The sequence below is a fragment of the Anolis carolinensis genome, chromosome 1, assembly GCF_035594765.1.
Source record: "Anolis carolinensis isolate JA03-04 chromosome 1, rAnoCar3.1.pri, whole genome shotgun sequence".
Lineage (NCBI taxonomy): Eukaryota > Metazoa > Chordata > Lepidosauria > Squamata > Dactyloidae > Anolis > Anolis carolinensis.
Window position 1 is genome coordinate 182,143,301 of NC_085841.1, and position 16,097 is coordinate 182,159,397.

Sequence of the window (16,097 nt, forward strand, 5' to 3'; positions counted from 1 at the left end):
TGGGGGATGAGAGGGGGCTCCTTCAAGATTTTGTTAGGGGCAGTATAACACCCATGTAATTGCCTAGCGTTTTAATTTGATCAACTGCTCTTTTTTCATTCTGATTTTCCAGGGGCTTTTGTTTGGCTTTTATTCTTAAAATATGCTAGTTCACTTATAAGGGGAAAACAGGTGAATGGTCAGCTAGTTAAATATCTAATGTAAACAATAAAAACAGGAAAAGGCTTATTTAAGGCAAGAGTTCACTTGCGCTAACCTATTTTTAATATTAGACATCAGGTTACTGTGGTTTATTCAAAAACAGTAAGAGCTGCAAAGATAAAGGCTTTTCTGTATATGGAATGTCCACTACTGCATCCAAAATACAGCCCCAGCCTAAGACCTTTTCATGCCACATATTATTCTGCTACAATTCCATTTTAAGTGCTATTGTTTCATCCTAGGGAATACAGGGAGTGAAGTTGATGGACAGGCATTTAGGGTCATCAGCCAGGGATTTGTGCAATGTGAATGGTCCTCTTATTTGATTTTGGAAGCTAACCACCTTATCACATTGAGAAATTTCCCAGTCATAGGACACTTCAGCCTCTTTTCAAGCATGAAGAGGCATTGAGCTCATCACAAGAGTTAAACTACTTCTCGCTTTAATGCATAGCCCTTCTTGGTTGAAAAGAGTGTCCTGAAAGGAGGGAACTCCAGCAATCAAACTCATCACATTGAGAAATTTTGCCCTCGTAGGTCACTACAGCCTCGTTTCAAGCATGGAGAGGCACAGAGCTCATCACATGTTCCAGAGTTGAAAAGAGGCAGAAATGTCCTGAAAGGAGGGAACTGTGAACACAGACCAGCAATCGTGTTCAAAGCTCCTACCTCCTATCGCCCTTTATCCCCATAGTTCCAACTGAAAAACAGGTGAGATGGGAACTATCAACATTTCCCATCTAATTTCATTGCCCAACCATCAGCAGTCTCTTGAATCCTATGGAGTTTGATGCAAAACCATATGATCCCATGGAAAGCAATAGTTTTAACCTGGATCATTGTCTCTTGTAGCCTATGGGCATTGGGGCAAAACAATATGATCCCATGAAAAGAAGTGGTTTTAACCTGGATCACTGTCTTTTGTATCCTATCGGGTTTAGGGCAGAACAATATGATCCCATGAAAAGAAATGGTTTTACCTGGAGCGCTTTCTTTTGTAGCCTATGGGGTTTGATGCAGAACAATATGATCCCATGGAAAGGAATGGTTTTAACTTGGTGCCAGTCTCCTTTAATGGAAGGGGTGTTGGGCAGGGCAAGGGATCTCTTGGTTTTGGGATATTGTCATTTCTCCTGATTTTTAAAAAAATACTGATCTTGTGATGAATGTGAGATGAGGGTACTACCAGCACTTCAGTTTCCAGGTGAGAGTCAGATGGGGAGGCAGAACTCGAAAGGGGACTGCTGATGATTTAAGAGGGGCAATTCTCTATGCTAAAAGGACGGTCACCCATGCTTTCCCCTCTCAATGTGATGAAGTTGTTAGCAGGGCCAGGCCTGGTTAGTCTGCTGCAACTTTATCACATCTGACACTACGCATGGTCTAAACCTCTTAATTCCTAAACATGTCATTTTGGTAAGTCAAGATACAAACATGTTCCAATAATGATTCAATTGTAGGACATTTTTAACACCAGACAGAACTCTAACACAGACTGCATTTTTTATAAAAAGAATGAATGAATCATAGTATGTACAAGAAATATACTCAAAATTGACATCTCTCCATGTGTATTAGCATCAGCTGCAAATGTGTGAAAGTATCCCATGGAGACTAATTTGAGTAATAATGCAGCCAAGGTATGGGATTCACTGGGCCCATTATACTGCAAGATTTGATTTAATTGGTGTATGAGATATCAAGTTTAAAAAAGCAATACTGATTTTTTTAAAACTAACATCTTTATATCAGCTGTATTAATGCTATGGGGAAGAACTAAGATTACTGACATAACAAAGGTGTGACTAAAAAAAATTGACTTGCTCTCCATGCATTAGAACTGCCTGTTTCTTCCTTGTGTCTCTTTATCCACTTTTTCATCACTGTTTCAAAATAAACAATAAAATAAAACAAATCCAGGGTTTCTGGCATCAGAGATAACTGTGAAATTCCCAATACATCTGTTTATTCCACACTGGCTCAAAAGCTCTAGTTATGCATAAAAGAACCAAGGAAAGAGGCTATGCTTTTCTGAAGCAGAAACTTTCAAAGAGTTATCCATGCTATTCAAAGACATGATACTCATGATAAAAGGCATTTGTCGAAGGCTTCTCTGCCCCAGAGTAAGCTGTTTTAGTTCCTCAAGGCTTCTGAAGGCATCTTGAAATGTGATTGTTGTTAGAAATAAAAGAAATGACATTAACACCTGTAACAGGTAACCTGTGTGTGTGTGTTTGAGAGAGAGGGAGAGAGGGAGGGAGGGGGAGAACAAGAAATAACTAGATGGTCTTTGGTTGCATCTACAATGAAGAATTAATGTAGTTTAATGTGACTTGAACTGCCATGGCTCAATGCTATGGAAACATGGATGTTGAAGTTTGGTGTAATGCCAGCACTCTTTGGCAAAAAAGGCAAAAATATATAAAACCACAATTCCCAGTATTCCATAGCATTGAGCCAGGACTTTTAAAGTAGTGTCAAACTGCACTGATTCTACAGTGTAGATCAGGGCTTCTCAACCTGGGGACCCCAGGTTGAGAACCACTGGTGTAGATACAACCTTAAGCATCCTTTCCCCCCTTTTGATTTTTCCATGTGATCACTTTTCATGCATACCCCTGTGTCTTCATCAGACAAGTTAGTAAGCTTTTGTTTCCTCCTTGTTAGAGAAAGTTACTCACGTGCGGAGTCTTGCCACACCTCTATTAATAAGAGACAAATGTAGAGGCCTTTATATGCAAGTCTGTGGGTTTCTATATCCCCTTTAATGGAAGCAAAAAGTAGGGTTTTGATAGCCCAGTGTAGGGATTTTTCTATGCTTCTATCGCTAAACATGTTTTTTTGAAATAATTAACATGTTTTTATTTTTGTCATATCACTAGTATCCACTATCCAGAGTAATTGTCTGATTTCAGAGCCATGTTCAAGGCAGTAGCATACCATAGTGTCTAAGCAAATGTACCAAATTATCTTACAACCTCATCATACAGGGCTTAAACTGGCAGCATACGCCGGTTAAGCCTTAGGTCATCCATGGAGCCCGCCGGCTCCCATCAATCAACACCAGTAGGGCTCCATGGGTGATGTAGGGTGGAACAAGTGCATACCACTACCACAGCAACATGGGATGCTTCCCATGTTGCCATAGGAAACAATATAAGGAGCCACGTGAATGATGTTTCTCTTCATGGGATCAGCTAACTCAGAAGCCAGGCAATGGAGGGCATAGGGTGTTAGGTCCCTCACACCCCCTGATGAGGGTTGCTGGATTCACCACGAAGTGAAGCCATTCCAGCGGCTATGTGATGAGGACTTTAGAAATATGAAATCTTTTTAGAAAGCCCTTGAGAAATGACTGATCCTTAGTAATTTAATTATGATCAGATTTTTAAAATACTATATTTCCCCATTTTCAACTAAATGCAAAGTTGACATCATGCACAATTCAAAGTAATATCAGATGTACTACTGCCAGTTAGGGAAGAATGATTTTGGCCATATACCCTTTATTATATTGATTAACATTGGATTTACACTGCCATATACTGAATTCAATGCAATTAAACGGCATTCTATGGGTCTACACTGAGCATATAATAAAGTTTCAGCCTAAGTGAATCAGTAGATTTTTATAAGTGTTTTTTTTCCTCCAAAGCATTTCAGTCAAAGGTATTTCATGCATCCAACTATGTGTCATTGAGAATTGAGAGAATTATGTATATATGTATGGGTGAAGGAACATTCAGGATGATGTGGGGCAGAAAATAATATGTTACTCTTCAATGCAAGATGAGACAAGCTTTGAAGCAACACAAAGGCTAGCAGTGTAGCTGGTCTTTTTACAAGGTCACTTTCTTTGTTTACATCTTGTCCCACCCCTTCGATTAAAACCTGAGCAGAATTATTATTATTTTGAAAAAAATAAATCTTGGGATTTTAAAGGAAAGGAAATAAACAAAGACCCTTGGTAAATAATTATGAACAACTATTTTAATAATTTCAGCTGAGATGCTTTTGTGAGAGAGCCTAGGGAAGAGATTATTCCCAGGCAATATCGACTCATGACCCTGAGAGATATAGTAGGGAACATTAGCATTACAAGCTCAGATGAGATACAATGAAACCTACTAAAGCTCCAGGCTGACACATAAAGATGAGCATAACAATTACGTGATTTGGGGAGAAAGAAAGAGATATATAATGTGGAGAATTGTAGTTACTGGCTGTAAAAGAGAGATATAATGAAGAGTGTTACGGTTACCTGGCTGTGATAGAGCTATAATGACAATCATTAGTTATCCAACTAAGAAGAGCCTGTAATGTGTAATATTACTGTTATCTTTAGAAGGAAGGAAGGAAGGAAGGAAGGAAGGAAGGAAGGAAGGAAGGAAGGAAGGAAGGAAGGAAGGAAGGAAGGAGTGTTACAATGCTCTTTTATCTTTTCAGTTGTAAAGATATTGTTTTAATTATACAGTATGTGTTTAATCAGGTGTGTTAAGACATGTTGGGAGGACTTGCCTTGAAAGAGATCAATAAGAATATTAGGAAATAATTAGAAGCTAAGATTTCCATTTTGGCAATCTCATCATTTCCAAAATGCCCAATACTCTTATTGAGTCAATTTGAGGTCACAAAATATGCCATGCAAACTTTAGGATTCTTCATCAGGTATGATAAACTAAGCAAAAATGGCAAGAATCTTCCGTTCTTACAGTCTAAAATGGAACATGCAAAGGATCTGAAGACATTCAAATTAGCTGTATCAGATAACAATAGGATCTGGTTGCATCCAAGATTTTTGCATGGGCTACTAGGATAAAGAAAATAAGCAACAATTCTCATTTCCCCATTCTATGTTGAGATCATAAATAATGGAGATTCTATTATACATATCAGCCTGACTCTGGGAGGCGGAAATTATGTCAAGGCTTGTGGGTGACTGCAGTTCAGAATGGGAGAACCATAACAGAAGGCATTTTGAAGACAGAAGGGCCAGATCACATGGACCTGAACCATTTGGCATATGTCTATACAACCTTACAGAGAAAAATTCAGAATAAAATGCCGTTGTATCAGGAGCCTGGCTTCCTGAGGATCATAAAAAGAGCATCCTTCCTGGATTAAGGCTTGAATCCTATTTGTTAGACTCGATTTGAACAGATTAGTTAAACCAGTATGATTTAGCAAGTTGTTGATTCATAATTCACAGAGTAGTTCAATGGATTCACTCTAGAATCATAGAATCGTAGAGTTGGAAGAGACCTCACGGGACATCCAGTCCCACCCCCTGACAAGAAGCAAGAAAATCTCATTCAAAGCACCCCCAACAGATGGCCATCCAGGCTCTGCTTTAAAGCCTCCAAAGAAGAAGCCTCCGCCACACTCCGGGGCAGAGAGTTCCACTGCTGAACAGCTCTCACAGTTAGGAAGTTCTTCCTAATGTTCAGGTGGAATCTCCTTTCCTGTAGCAATAGAATTCAGGACATTATGTAGCCCAGCATTTTATAATTACAGGCTTGAATTAGATCAGAATATGATCCTTATCCTTCCAATTTGTAGAAGAAAATTTTCAGATTATTTTTGAAAGTCTACAGTGAATAGGGGAAAATTCACCTGTATGCATATAAAACACAAAATACCATGGAGATCAAAATGGCATTATGTTCTGAGTATGTGTGTGATTTTTTTAAACAAATTACCTCTCTTTTACCTTACAAGACATTCTGCATCAACACTCTCTTTTCCTTCTTTAAAAATTCTGACAACTTTTATAAAGTTGCTGGGGTTGTAGTTTTCTCTTTTCCTTTACATAAGTCTCTTTGTGGGAGTGGCAGTTACTCCAGACTACACCTAGTTCATACCAGACTACACCTAGTTCATTTCACAGTTGCTCAATACAGCTGAAATGTTCAAATTGACCAGCCCCTTGAAACTTTGATTTCCAATACAGTTATTGCAGTTTTTTTTGGTCCAAACAATTTTTTTAAAAGTTGTAGTCTCTCTGATTCTGTTCAATTGCTTTTTTTGGTACAAAAAGATGCCTAGGAGTAAGTCATGTACACTGTTATATAATATCACAGGAAGGGAAAATTTAAGGATGTACATACAAATGTGCACACATATTGACAGGTTTTGCCAACCCCTACCTAAGCTATTCAAAGGCAGCATGATGAGATAAGATTTAAGGCATATGAAAGCTATCAGTGATGTTTGATCATATTGCCATGCAGAAATCTGCACTTGGCAAGCAGGTGTGAAGAACTCAAGACTGTGTGAAGAGGTCCTGAGAAGACGCCCAAATACGTGGACTGCACAGCACTTCAAACTGGGTCACTATACTATCTTCATGACTACTTGAAAATATCACTAGATTTTCATTATGTATCTTACCTATATATTTTCCACACTGCTGACCTAGTAAACATGAAATTTGAAACACTTCTATTTTTCCATATCTTAAAAGAAAGTTGTCCTATTTATGAGACTATGGGTGTGAGAACTTGATATTCTTAATATTAATTGATAAGTCACAATTAAATCTGTGGATTGTTCATCAACTATCCTCAAATGTTAGAAACATCTGGCTTGATCTATATGAGATCTGAATAAATTTAGCAGAAATATGGAACTAGTTTCATCTACCATTCCATAGAACTGTCACATGGGACCAACTAGAAGAGAGAAAAGCTACATTTTGGACTGCTGCTTACACAATCAAGTATTTTGAGGAGAACTCTCTCTTCTTGTCCTCAAAGTGCTACACTGCAAAAGGCTTTACTCAGGCAAATGATTTGAAATGTAAACAGACACCATCTTCAATTCTCAGAGCCTTGGACTCTTGAGTATCTTACATCAAGATCGAGTAAAGGGCTGTACACTTCTCTTTCCCACCTCACAAGAGCAAAGAGAAAGCAGCAAGAGCAGCTATGAAAGCCTTCTGGCTCACCCTCCATCTGCCTATCACTCCTTACAGTGCTTGCAGATTTCCAGACTTTGAACAAAGCCATTTCACTGGGATATGGGGAATGTTGCCTAGAGATGCTTCATTTGAGAAGTAATGATGGGCATCAATTCACTTACCTTTGTAGCTTGTTTAATTTGCTCACAACTAAGACCCTGTAATGTAGAATATCTGGGTTCCTCATCTCAGCAGTACTTTTGCCAAGAGGAATTGAAGAGAGATTACAAGATCAATTGGCAAAGATTACTGAGAGGAAATCACACCAATTTAGCTCAAAGTTCTCCCAGGGGCTTTTTGCAGAGGCACCTTCAGTACTGCACTAATCAACTATTGTCTGATTACACGTTCACAGTTGGAAAGAAAGTCGTATTTCAGTAATGAAATATCACAATGGCTACATCCCCCCCCCCCCCCGCCAAAAAATAGGCAAGATTGTGTTGATGTAGCTGCATCTTTACTGTAGAGATGGAAGGGAACATCTAAGGCTCAGGATGGAGAACAGCAGTGGGGAACATGAATTTTATATCAATTATACTGTACTACCCAACAGGTGTGGAAACTTCATGATCCATATGAAAGAATACTGCAACACAGGACTGAATTGGGTTTATACAACCCAATTTTATTGATCTATATTATTTTGTGTGTTTGTGTATGTATGTTAAAACACAAGTTTTAGCATGCACAAATGCACACACACAGCAATTTCTGAAAATGGCAGCTATGAGTGTTGTTTTCTCTTCTCCATACAACATGAAAAGCTAGACCTGCTTTGGCTGAGGGGACTTGGTTCTGAATGCAGTGAGAGGATTTCAATATGCCAAAGGTTCTGTAAGGTAAGAGAGTCAAGAAAGTGGACTCCACCAAAATTCTTGACTCCTAATAGGGTCACCTAAAGTGGAACGCTCAAAGTGGAGACACCAGAGAAAGAAGCATCCCTCCTCTTCATGGAGTAACAGCCTCACTAACAAAAGAGAACTGATAGGTCCAGGATATGGATGTTGGGAAATCCTCAGAAGGGAATGTTATAAAGCAATGCTAGCTGGCATTTCCCCCGCGCCCCCATGTGCAACCAGAAGTTGCAGCCAATTGCTAGAGAAATAAGGTTGAACACTGTGAAATCCACCCACTATGTGGCTATCAGGCTTCTCCCAGTAGACTTAAATCAAGGAAAAGTTTCATGAGAACCACCACTCCTCTAAATATTCCTCCAGCAACAGCAAGAAAATCCCTGTGGGCAGCAAAATGTAGTTCTGGAGGAATGTTATAGACATCATAGACCAGGCCTGAACAACCCATGGCCATCCAGGTGTTTGAGAATTCAATTCCCAGAAACCCTAGAACACTTGTCCAATGGTCAAGAATTCAGGGAGCTCAAGTCCAAAACACTAGAAGGGCCACAACTGTCAAAAAACTAAGCTAAAGCTCTTGTATTTTGGACTCATTGGAAAGTAGACTTTCTAGGATATTAAAGGCAGCAGGAGAAAAGGAAAATCATATTACGGGGCAGGTTGACTCAATCAAGCAAGTCATTTCCCAGAGTTTGTAAGACCTGAATAGGGCTGTTAATAACAGGGACTCTTTGAAGTCTTTCATTCATAGAGGCATCAAAAGTCAAAGCAACTTGATTGCACAGAATAGTAACAACAGTGATAGATTTTGATGAATGCATTCTTGGTCATTGAGTGGGTATAAAGCAAAATGTATGGGTCAGATATAATTCTTACTAGTCTGCACCTTTCCGCATCAAGCATGACACTCAAAGCAGTTATTCCCAATTCAATCCCAAAGCTACAAATTGGATTTTCAATATATTAATCAAGCAGTTTCCGATCTGCATCAGTCATCAGAGGAAAAAAGGTTGAAGTTAGTTGAGAACTATGTCGGACCTAGTAATTTTCACCCCTCTAGCCCAAAAACCGAGTGTGTGTGTGGGGGGGGGAGGGGTGAACCTCGAAAGCCCTCCCATTGCTGCCAATGGTCCGAAAATTTTCAATTTTTTCATAAGCGAGATGAAAATTCTATTCATATAGGTGCCCCATTTTCGGAAATGGGGTCAAATACAAAACTGATACAAAATGAATGAAACTAAACAAAATGAACAGTGATTCCATACAAATGCACACCACTAGTTGGAGCTCCTCTGTAGAACTCACATTTGTTCTTTATCTCAGATGCTGAAAAAAAAGTGTTCTACGATGGGGAATTTTCCAAATGTGATGAGGTTCTTGGAGTTAAAAGATCACTCAGCCAACATACTGACTCTCAGAATTATGGTCCATCCTTGGCCTAGGTTTAGGAAATTACAAAAGTCCTTACGCTATATGCTGGTCATTACATTCTTGTGGACTGCTCCAGAACATCTTTTTGGGAGCACCTATCATTATTGTGTTGGATGCAAACTTATTCATGCCTACATCATATCTACTAAAAACAATGGAATAAGTAAATGAAACACACTCTTACAATTACAAACTTCTGCAATTCTAAGAAAAGAGACAATTTATGGAAACTTGGGTGAAAGGGAGAATATCATCAGTACCCCACTCTTTGCTGAGTCCTAAAACATATTGCTTTCTTCTTTTAAAAAGGCCCACAGTGTATAGCAACAGCAATTCAGAAAGATTACAGCTACATTCTGCATCATATCACATGCAATGCATCTTCAAATAATTTCACCACCTACAAGAGTGTACGAACTCCAGTGATTCATAATGTGAGTCTTTAAATCCCTCTTGTTTTGCAATACAGCTTCTTCTTCAAAAGCTGTAGTGATTATATCTCAAAGGTGCTTGTATAACCCATGCAATTACTATTGCTTCTAGAAGCAATATTAAGATGTAGTTGCAAAAAAAAGAGAAAAGAAACAGGCCTCTATTCTCCACCAGGAGTAGACAGCTCTTCTCAGAAGTCTTGCTTTGCTCCTCAGTAATAGTTGAGAGAAACATCAGACCATGCACAGATATATGTTTTAACCATCTTAGATGAAAGACTGCCTCAGTTGAGCCAAACTAAAGATCAATATTTTTCTACCATAAAGAAATACTGTTCCACTGAAATCAGTAATAGAGAAAAATAAATATCTAAGGGATTATATCAGTTTTCAAGATGTGGTGGACCTCAAAATCTGGTTATCTAGTGGTATGATATAAGCATGATCTTCAGAATTGCCCTCTAAGGACACCATTGTTATCTACATGCCTCTTGCCTGTACATTAGATTATTATCTACATGCTGTAAAGATTTGTTAAATGAAGGGATTATGCAACTAATTAGTAAAATTATGTTTCCAAAACTTGTACTTGCTGTTCAATTCTCAAAGTGATTTTGCATTTCATTAACAGGGTTAGTTCATGCTGTGGTATGAATGGTGCATTTGGGCAAAATGAATATGACACAACTAAGGTAAAGCTAATTGGAAGTCTCACAAGCAACCTCTCAAACAATGTAAAACATATTAATCAATTAAAATACTTTTTTGTACTATTTTTTCTTATTTTTGTGCTAATTTTTTCCTGTTCTACAGATGTACTGATATCCCCACCAAATTCTGTCTAAGGACCTCGTCACATGCAGTTTGGGCTCCATTTCCATGCATTTTAAAACGAAGTCCCATGGAGGCCATCACATGACGTAAGGGCATTTCTGGTGAGATTTCATGGGACACCATTTCCACAAAACATGAAAATGGAGCCCAGGATGCATTTTCAGGAGTTAGGTGCTATCTGACTCCAAACGGCAAAAGTGGAAGAAAGATGGGAAAAGGACGTTGAATGACTGGCCATCTCAGAAGCTGGAGCTCAGTAGTAGGGAATGAAGTAAGATGGTTCCCTCCATTTTCCTTGTTTTCTCCCACTTTCCCTCACTTTCCTCCACTTTCCCACTTCAAAAATGTTCATCAGACCTGATGGTAAATAAAACAAAGAGGGTGATAAGCGAAGGGATAAGGGGCTGATACCCAAGTCATGGAGTCTACAACTCATGACATGTTGAGTGGGAAGAGGTTGGAAAGCATTTATATCAGGCCTCAGTCAATACAGAGATAGTTTCAAATGACAACTGGGTCCTCTCAAGCATTAGTGTTCATTCTAGGTTTTTGTTATCTTTACAAGCATTTTCAAGGTACTGGGAATATTTAGGAATAAAGTTCAGCACCTTGGAGTACCCCATTTAGACTTTGGTTAAAAGATGGAATAGATGTACTTCTTCAACAATAAGGTGTCCATCAAGGGCTTCTGAGAAGGAAAACTTAACAATGGAGTTACAAAATTCTAAAATATAAATAAATGCTTTGTTTTTGTCAATTTATTATAAGCAGGCAAAACAACACCACAATAAATCTATGCAATAAAATTAAATAGCAATCCCCCCAAATCCAATAAAGCAAGAAAAACGATATCAGAAGAGAAATAACACCATCCCTGCCACAATAATATAATCCAGTTACAAAGGAGAGCCAAAAAGAATCCCAGAGGGCTAAAATTACATCCCTATCTCTGACAAGGGTGCTTAGAAGGAAAAAAAAAACTAACCGCAGAAAATGCACGAATACATACATGAGAACATAAGTACTAAATGTACTTGGTGGTTGATTGATATTATTACCGCTGTATTAACTCCTGTTTTATTGTCTTACTGTGTTTTATTTTTTGTATATTGTGCAATGTATTTATGCTGTTGTTTTTGTAAATTATGCTGGTCAGGCCTTGCCCCATGTGAGCCGCCCCAAGTCCCCATGGGGAGATGGTGGCGGGGTATAAATAAAGTTTATTATTATTATTATTATTATTATTATTATTATTATTATTATTATTAAATCAAAACTAAGGCTTAATAAAATCAATGGGCATGCCTTCTTAATACTGTTTCCCTCCTGGCTCAAAGACCTCTGCATCTCTCCTTCTGCTCCTCTGCTTGCCTAGGGAAAAAATATCATTCCATCTTTTCCAAACCTGCAATTAAAAAACTCAGCCACATTTAGCAAAATTGGACTTTAGAGTAATGCTCCACATGTCCGCCAGTACTTTTTACTGACCAATTTCTTTCTTAGGTCTAAGCCTCCTGGTGTTTTCAAAATGTGTGTTGAATCTAATTTATATTCTTTAAATGCAAACAAATGCAAATAATGGCTCTAGTCAATTTTTAAATGATAAAGCTATAGAAGTTTTATGTCTAGTGTCTTGATGTACCCAACTTTCTACCTGATCCAGACAAAAGGAACAAAAAAGAAGAGGGATTCATATATTTTACTGACCTGCTCATATGCTTGAAAAGGTGCACTTTTAGATCTCGGGGGTTCTTCCTTGAGATTTGGATAAAAGGCATCCCTCACACGTTTTGCTATGTATTTATCAGGAGTCCTCAAAAATGGTTTCAGTTCGTCCTGCAAGATTTAAAGACAAGTATCATTTTTTACAACATGATGGGAGATGTTGTAGTGTTACAACAAATGTACCTCAAGTGGATTCCACCTTTAATGAATAGTGATGTAAAGTGACACCAATATCTCCAAACAAAGAACTTTTTTCCTATGGTCCTTCAATTATTATTCAAAAGACCTTGTAATTTTGACAATAATCTATAAAATGTATCTCAGAAAAATATGAGTGCCAGAGTGTCCTTTTAATGGAGCAAAACAAAAATGAATATGAAAGCAAGTTGGGAAATGTTTCAGCTCTGGAAACAATACACAAAGAGATAGCATGTTGGTAGTCCAGAAATATAACATCATGGTTTCAGCAAACTGAGAAAACAAGGTGAAGTAAGGAATTTACCAGGAACCTGAGGAATCTGTTATTCTTTAAAATACACAAAATATATGATTTTTTTTTTAAAAAAAGAGAACCATACTAGATATTACATTCAATATACAGCATGTATATAAATCTGTGCACCTTTCCCTATGTAAAAGTAGATTTAGTCATTCCAATGTGAAATCAGTTCACGGTTTTCAACTAGAAGCATATATTTCTAATTGCAAAAAAGGTACACACATGATACCTGCATCATCAGTCTTCTTGCACTCCAAAAATTGCTTCTGGGGGACTTGAGCCCTTACAGTATAGAATGGGGTTGGCTTCAGTAAATAGGAGACTGGTTAGCAAAAAATGTGAGCAGAAGAAACCGCCCAGAGTCCCCTTGGGGAGATTCATATGAAGATATCAATGTATTAAATCACCGTAAACAAATTGATTCAATGGTTCTGCTACTCTTTGCTATTTCCGTTAGCTACTGGTATGAGACTTATCATAGGAAAAAATCATTGCCTTTTATCCTGAAGCTCAGAGATAAACTATCAACCTATATGCAATCAAAACAGTAGTATCTGTGCACAAGAGCATGCTTTGGAGAGAATAACCTATTGTTGGGAGGATCAAAGTTAAAACACCACAAAATCAGTCCAAGTCAACTGCATGTACAAGGCAGATCATTAGGGTGGTGATAACTGAAAATTGGATGGGACAAGGAACAGAATGGAGTACATTGGAAGAGAAAATATGGCTTTCTGGGTTTTTTTTCTGTGTCAGGAGTGACTTGAGAAACTGCAAGTCGCTTCTGGTGTGAGAGAATTGTCCGTCTGCAAGGACGTTGCCCAGGGAACGCCAGGATGTTTTGACATTTTTACCATCCTTGTGGCAAGCTTCTCTCGTGTCCCTGTATGGAGCTAGAGCTGATAGAGGGAACTCATTCACACTCTCCCCGGGTTGGATTCGAACCAGCAACCTTCAGGTCATCAACCCAACCTTCAAGTCATCAGTCCTGCCGGCACAAGGGTTTAACCCACTGCGCCACCGGAGGCGCCAGCTTTCTGACTGGATAACTGAACAAGAGGATTTCACTGAGTATTTTTGCCAGTACAGTAGAGTCTCACTTATCCAAGCTTCTGGATTATCCAAGCCATTTTTGTAGTCAATGTTTTCAATATATCGTGATATTTTGGTGCTAAGTTCGTAAATACAGTAATTACTACATAGCATTACTGCGTACTGAACTACTTTTCTGTCATATTTGTTGTATAACATGATGTTTTGGTGCTTAATTTGTAAAATCATAACCTAATTTGATCTTTAATAGGCTTTTCCTTAATCCCTCCTTATTATCCAAGATATTCGCTTATCCAAGCTTCTGCCGGCCCGTTTAGCTTGGCTAAGTGAGACTCTACTGTATTTGTTTCCTGGTTGATAAATGTGTTACCCAGCTCTCAAAATGTGCTATATGTTTCATTTCTTTCCAGATTAATGCATGTGTGTATTGTGCAAGACTAGGCAAAACAAACAATCCCCCAGCAATCTTACATATTAAAAAAATCTTACACACAAAATGTCTTATGCAAAAACCCAGCAAACTTGCACAATAAACTGTGGTTTGTTGAGAAAGATTTCTGGGATAAGCGTCAAAAAAGAGCATTCTTGCCAACAGACAAAATCACACATGGCTGGCTGGAAAAGTAGTATTTGTGCAAAGCCCTACAGTTATGACACTTTAAAATGCCTTCTTTATGCATAGAATAATATCACAAAACACTTCAGGATAAGTGAAAATTAGGCGAGAATGGCACAAAAAAGTATTCAGCAGGGAGAAAACTTGTAAAATTATTATTTCTCAAATATTAACGTTTCTGCCACTCTACAATATCATGTTGCAGGTTCTACATAGTAGGTCTAATTTACAAGTCCCTATAAAAGGTTACTGGTAAAAACAAAATCAGTAGTAAGGGTTCAATATAAGTGAGAGAGATTCCTATAACTGAAAAATTGTGAAATGGCAGGAATCACACTGACTGGAAAAACCTCCTTCTTTTCTTTACAGTCTCATTGGTAAATCTTTAAGCTTCTTTTCTTTCCTGCTTAGTGTACTAAAGAGGAAATATCATTTTCGGTTTTCTCCAGATTTACTTTTCTTTATGCATCAAATCCTTTCCATCTCAATTTTGAAGCAGTTTACATGTGTGATAATTCTTTTAAAATGAACAAAAATTATATTCTTCCCTCTCCTTCATCAATTTCACAGAAAAATAAGAGGTGTAAATGCTAATTCAGTATTAAAACGGTGTAAATGCACAGTGATATGAACTCAGACATTTAGGCCCTGGGTCTGGAGGGAAGGATTTATGTTTTGCGCTTTGCCTGCATATTCAAGTTTTTAAAATATCAGATTGTTTCCACTCTGAATATGAAGATTTTTAGATTTGGGTAAATTCTTATATAAAACAATCAGAATAACTGTTTACTCTTATTCTCAACACAGATACATTCCAAAATATAACTAACCACTTCATCACATCAAACCAGGTGAAGTGTCATACTCCATTTTCAAATCAAATGGAAGATTTTCCTAGCTTTATCACACTGTTAAATCTATCCATTTTACTCAATTGTCCTCAGTAGTCTTCAGTTGATTTGCTATCACACAGTAGAGATTTGGCACTGCCCACTGTCCCTCCCATGTTTTTTGTTGAAAAAAATCTTCTCTATTTGAAATCTTATGGTGGAGGTTGCATGCAATGAGGTTAGGGAAATGTAGATTTTTTTCCACTTCTTTACAGGTTTAGACTTAAAGATACATTACTTTGGGGTATTAAGGATTGAGTCCATAAAATAGTAAGAATATATTAGAATGTGCTGCCTTGGAATGTGTTGGAAACTCTTTCTTTGGATGGACACCCGGCAATTGGATGGGTGCCCGGCAATTTTAAAAGGGCATTTATTAGAAAAAAGCTAGTTTTTCCTTTTGTTATTTATGAATGCTCCCATTAGAAAAAGCATAAGGATATGGGTGAACTACAACTCCCCAAATCGTAGGTCAATCTCCCACAAACCCTGCCAGTATTCAAAGTTGATCACATTGGGTCTGTGTGCCAAGTGTAGTCCAGATCCATTGTTGGTGGGGTTCAGGGGACTCTCTGGATAAGGGTAACTACAATTCCCATATTTCA

The 16,097-nt window shown here is 38.0% G+C and overlaps 1 protein-coding gene across 4 annotated transcripts in view; it reads right to left on the reverse strand.

Annotated features, from left to right (window-relative positions):
- The window catches only part of LOC100558787 (uncharacterized), a 178,642-nt gene that overhangs the window by 123,861 nt on the left and 38,684 nt on the right, over positions 1-16,097 (reverse strand). For all 4 annotated transcript variants that reach the window (XM_062961117.1, XM_062961110.1, XM_062961106.1 and 1 more), the window contains exon 4: positions 12,417-12,545. In XM_062961117.1, coding sequence (XP_062817187.1) covers positions 12,417-12,545 — 129 coding nt within the window. The remainder of the gene's footprint in view (positions 1-12,416; positions 12,546-16,097) is intronic.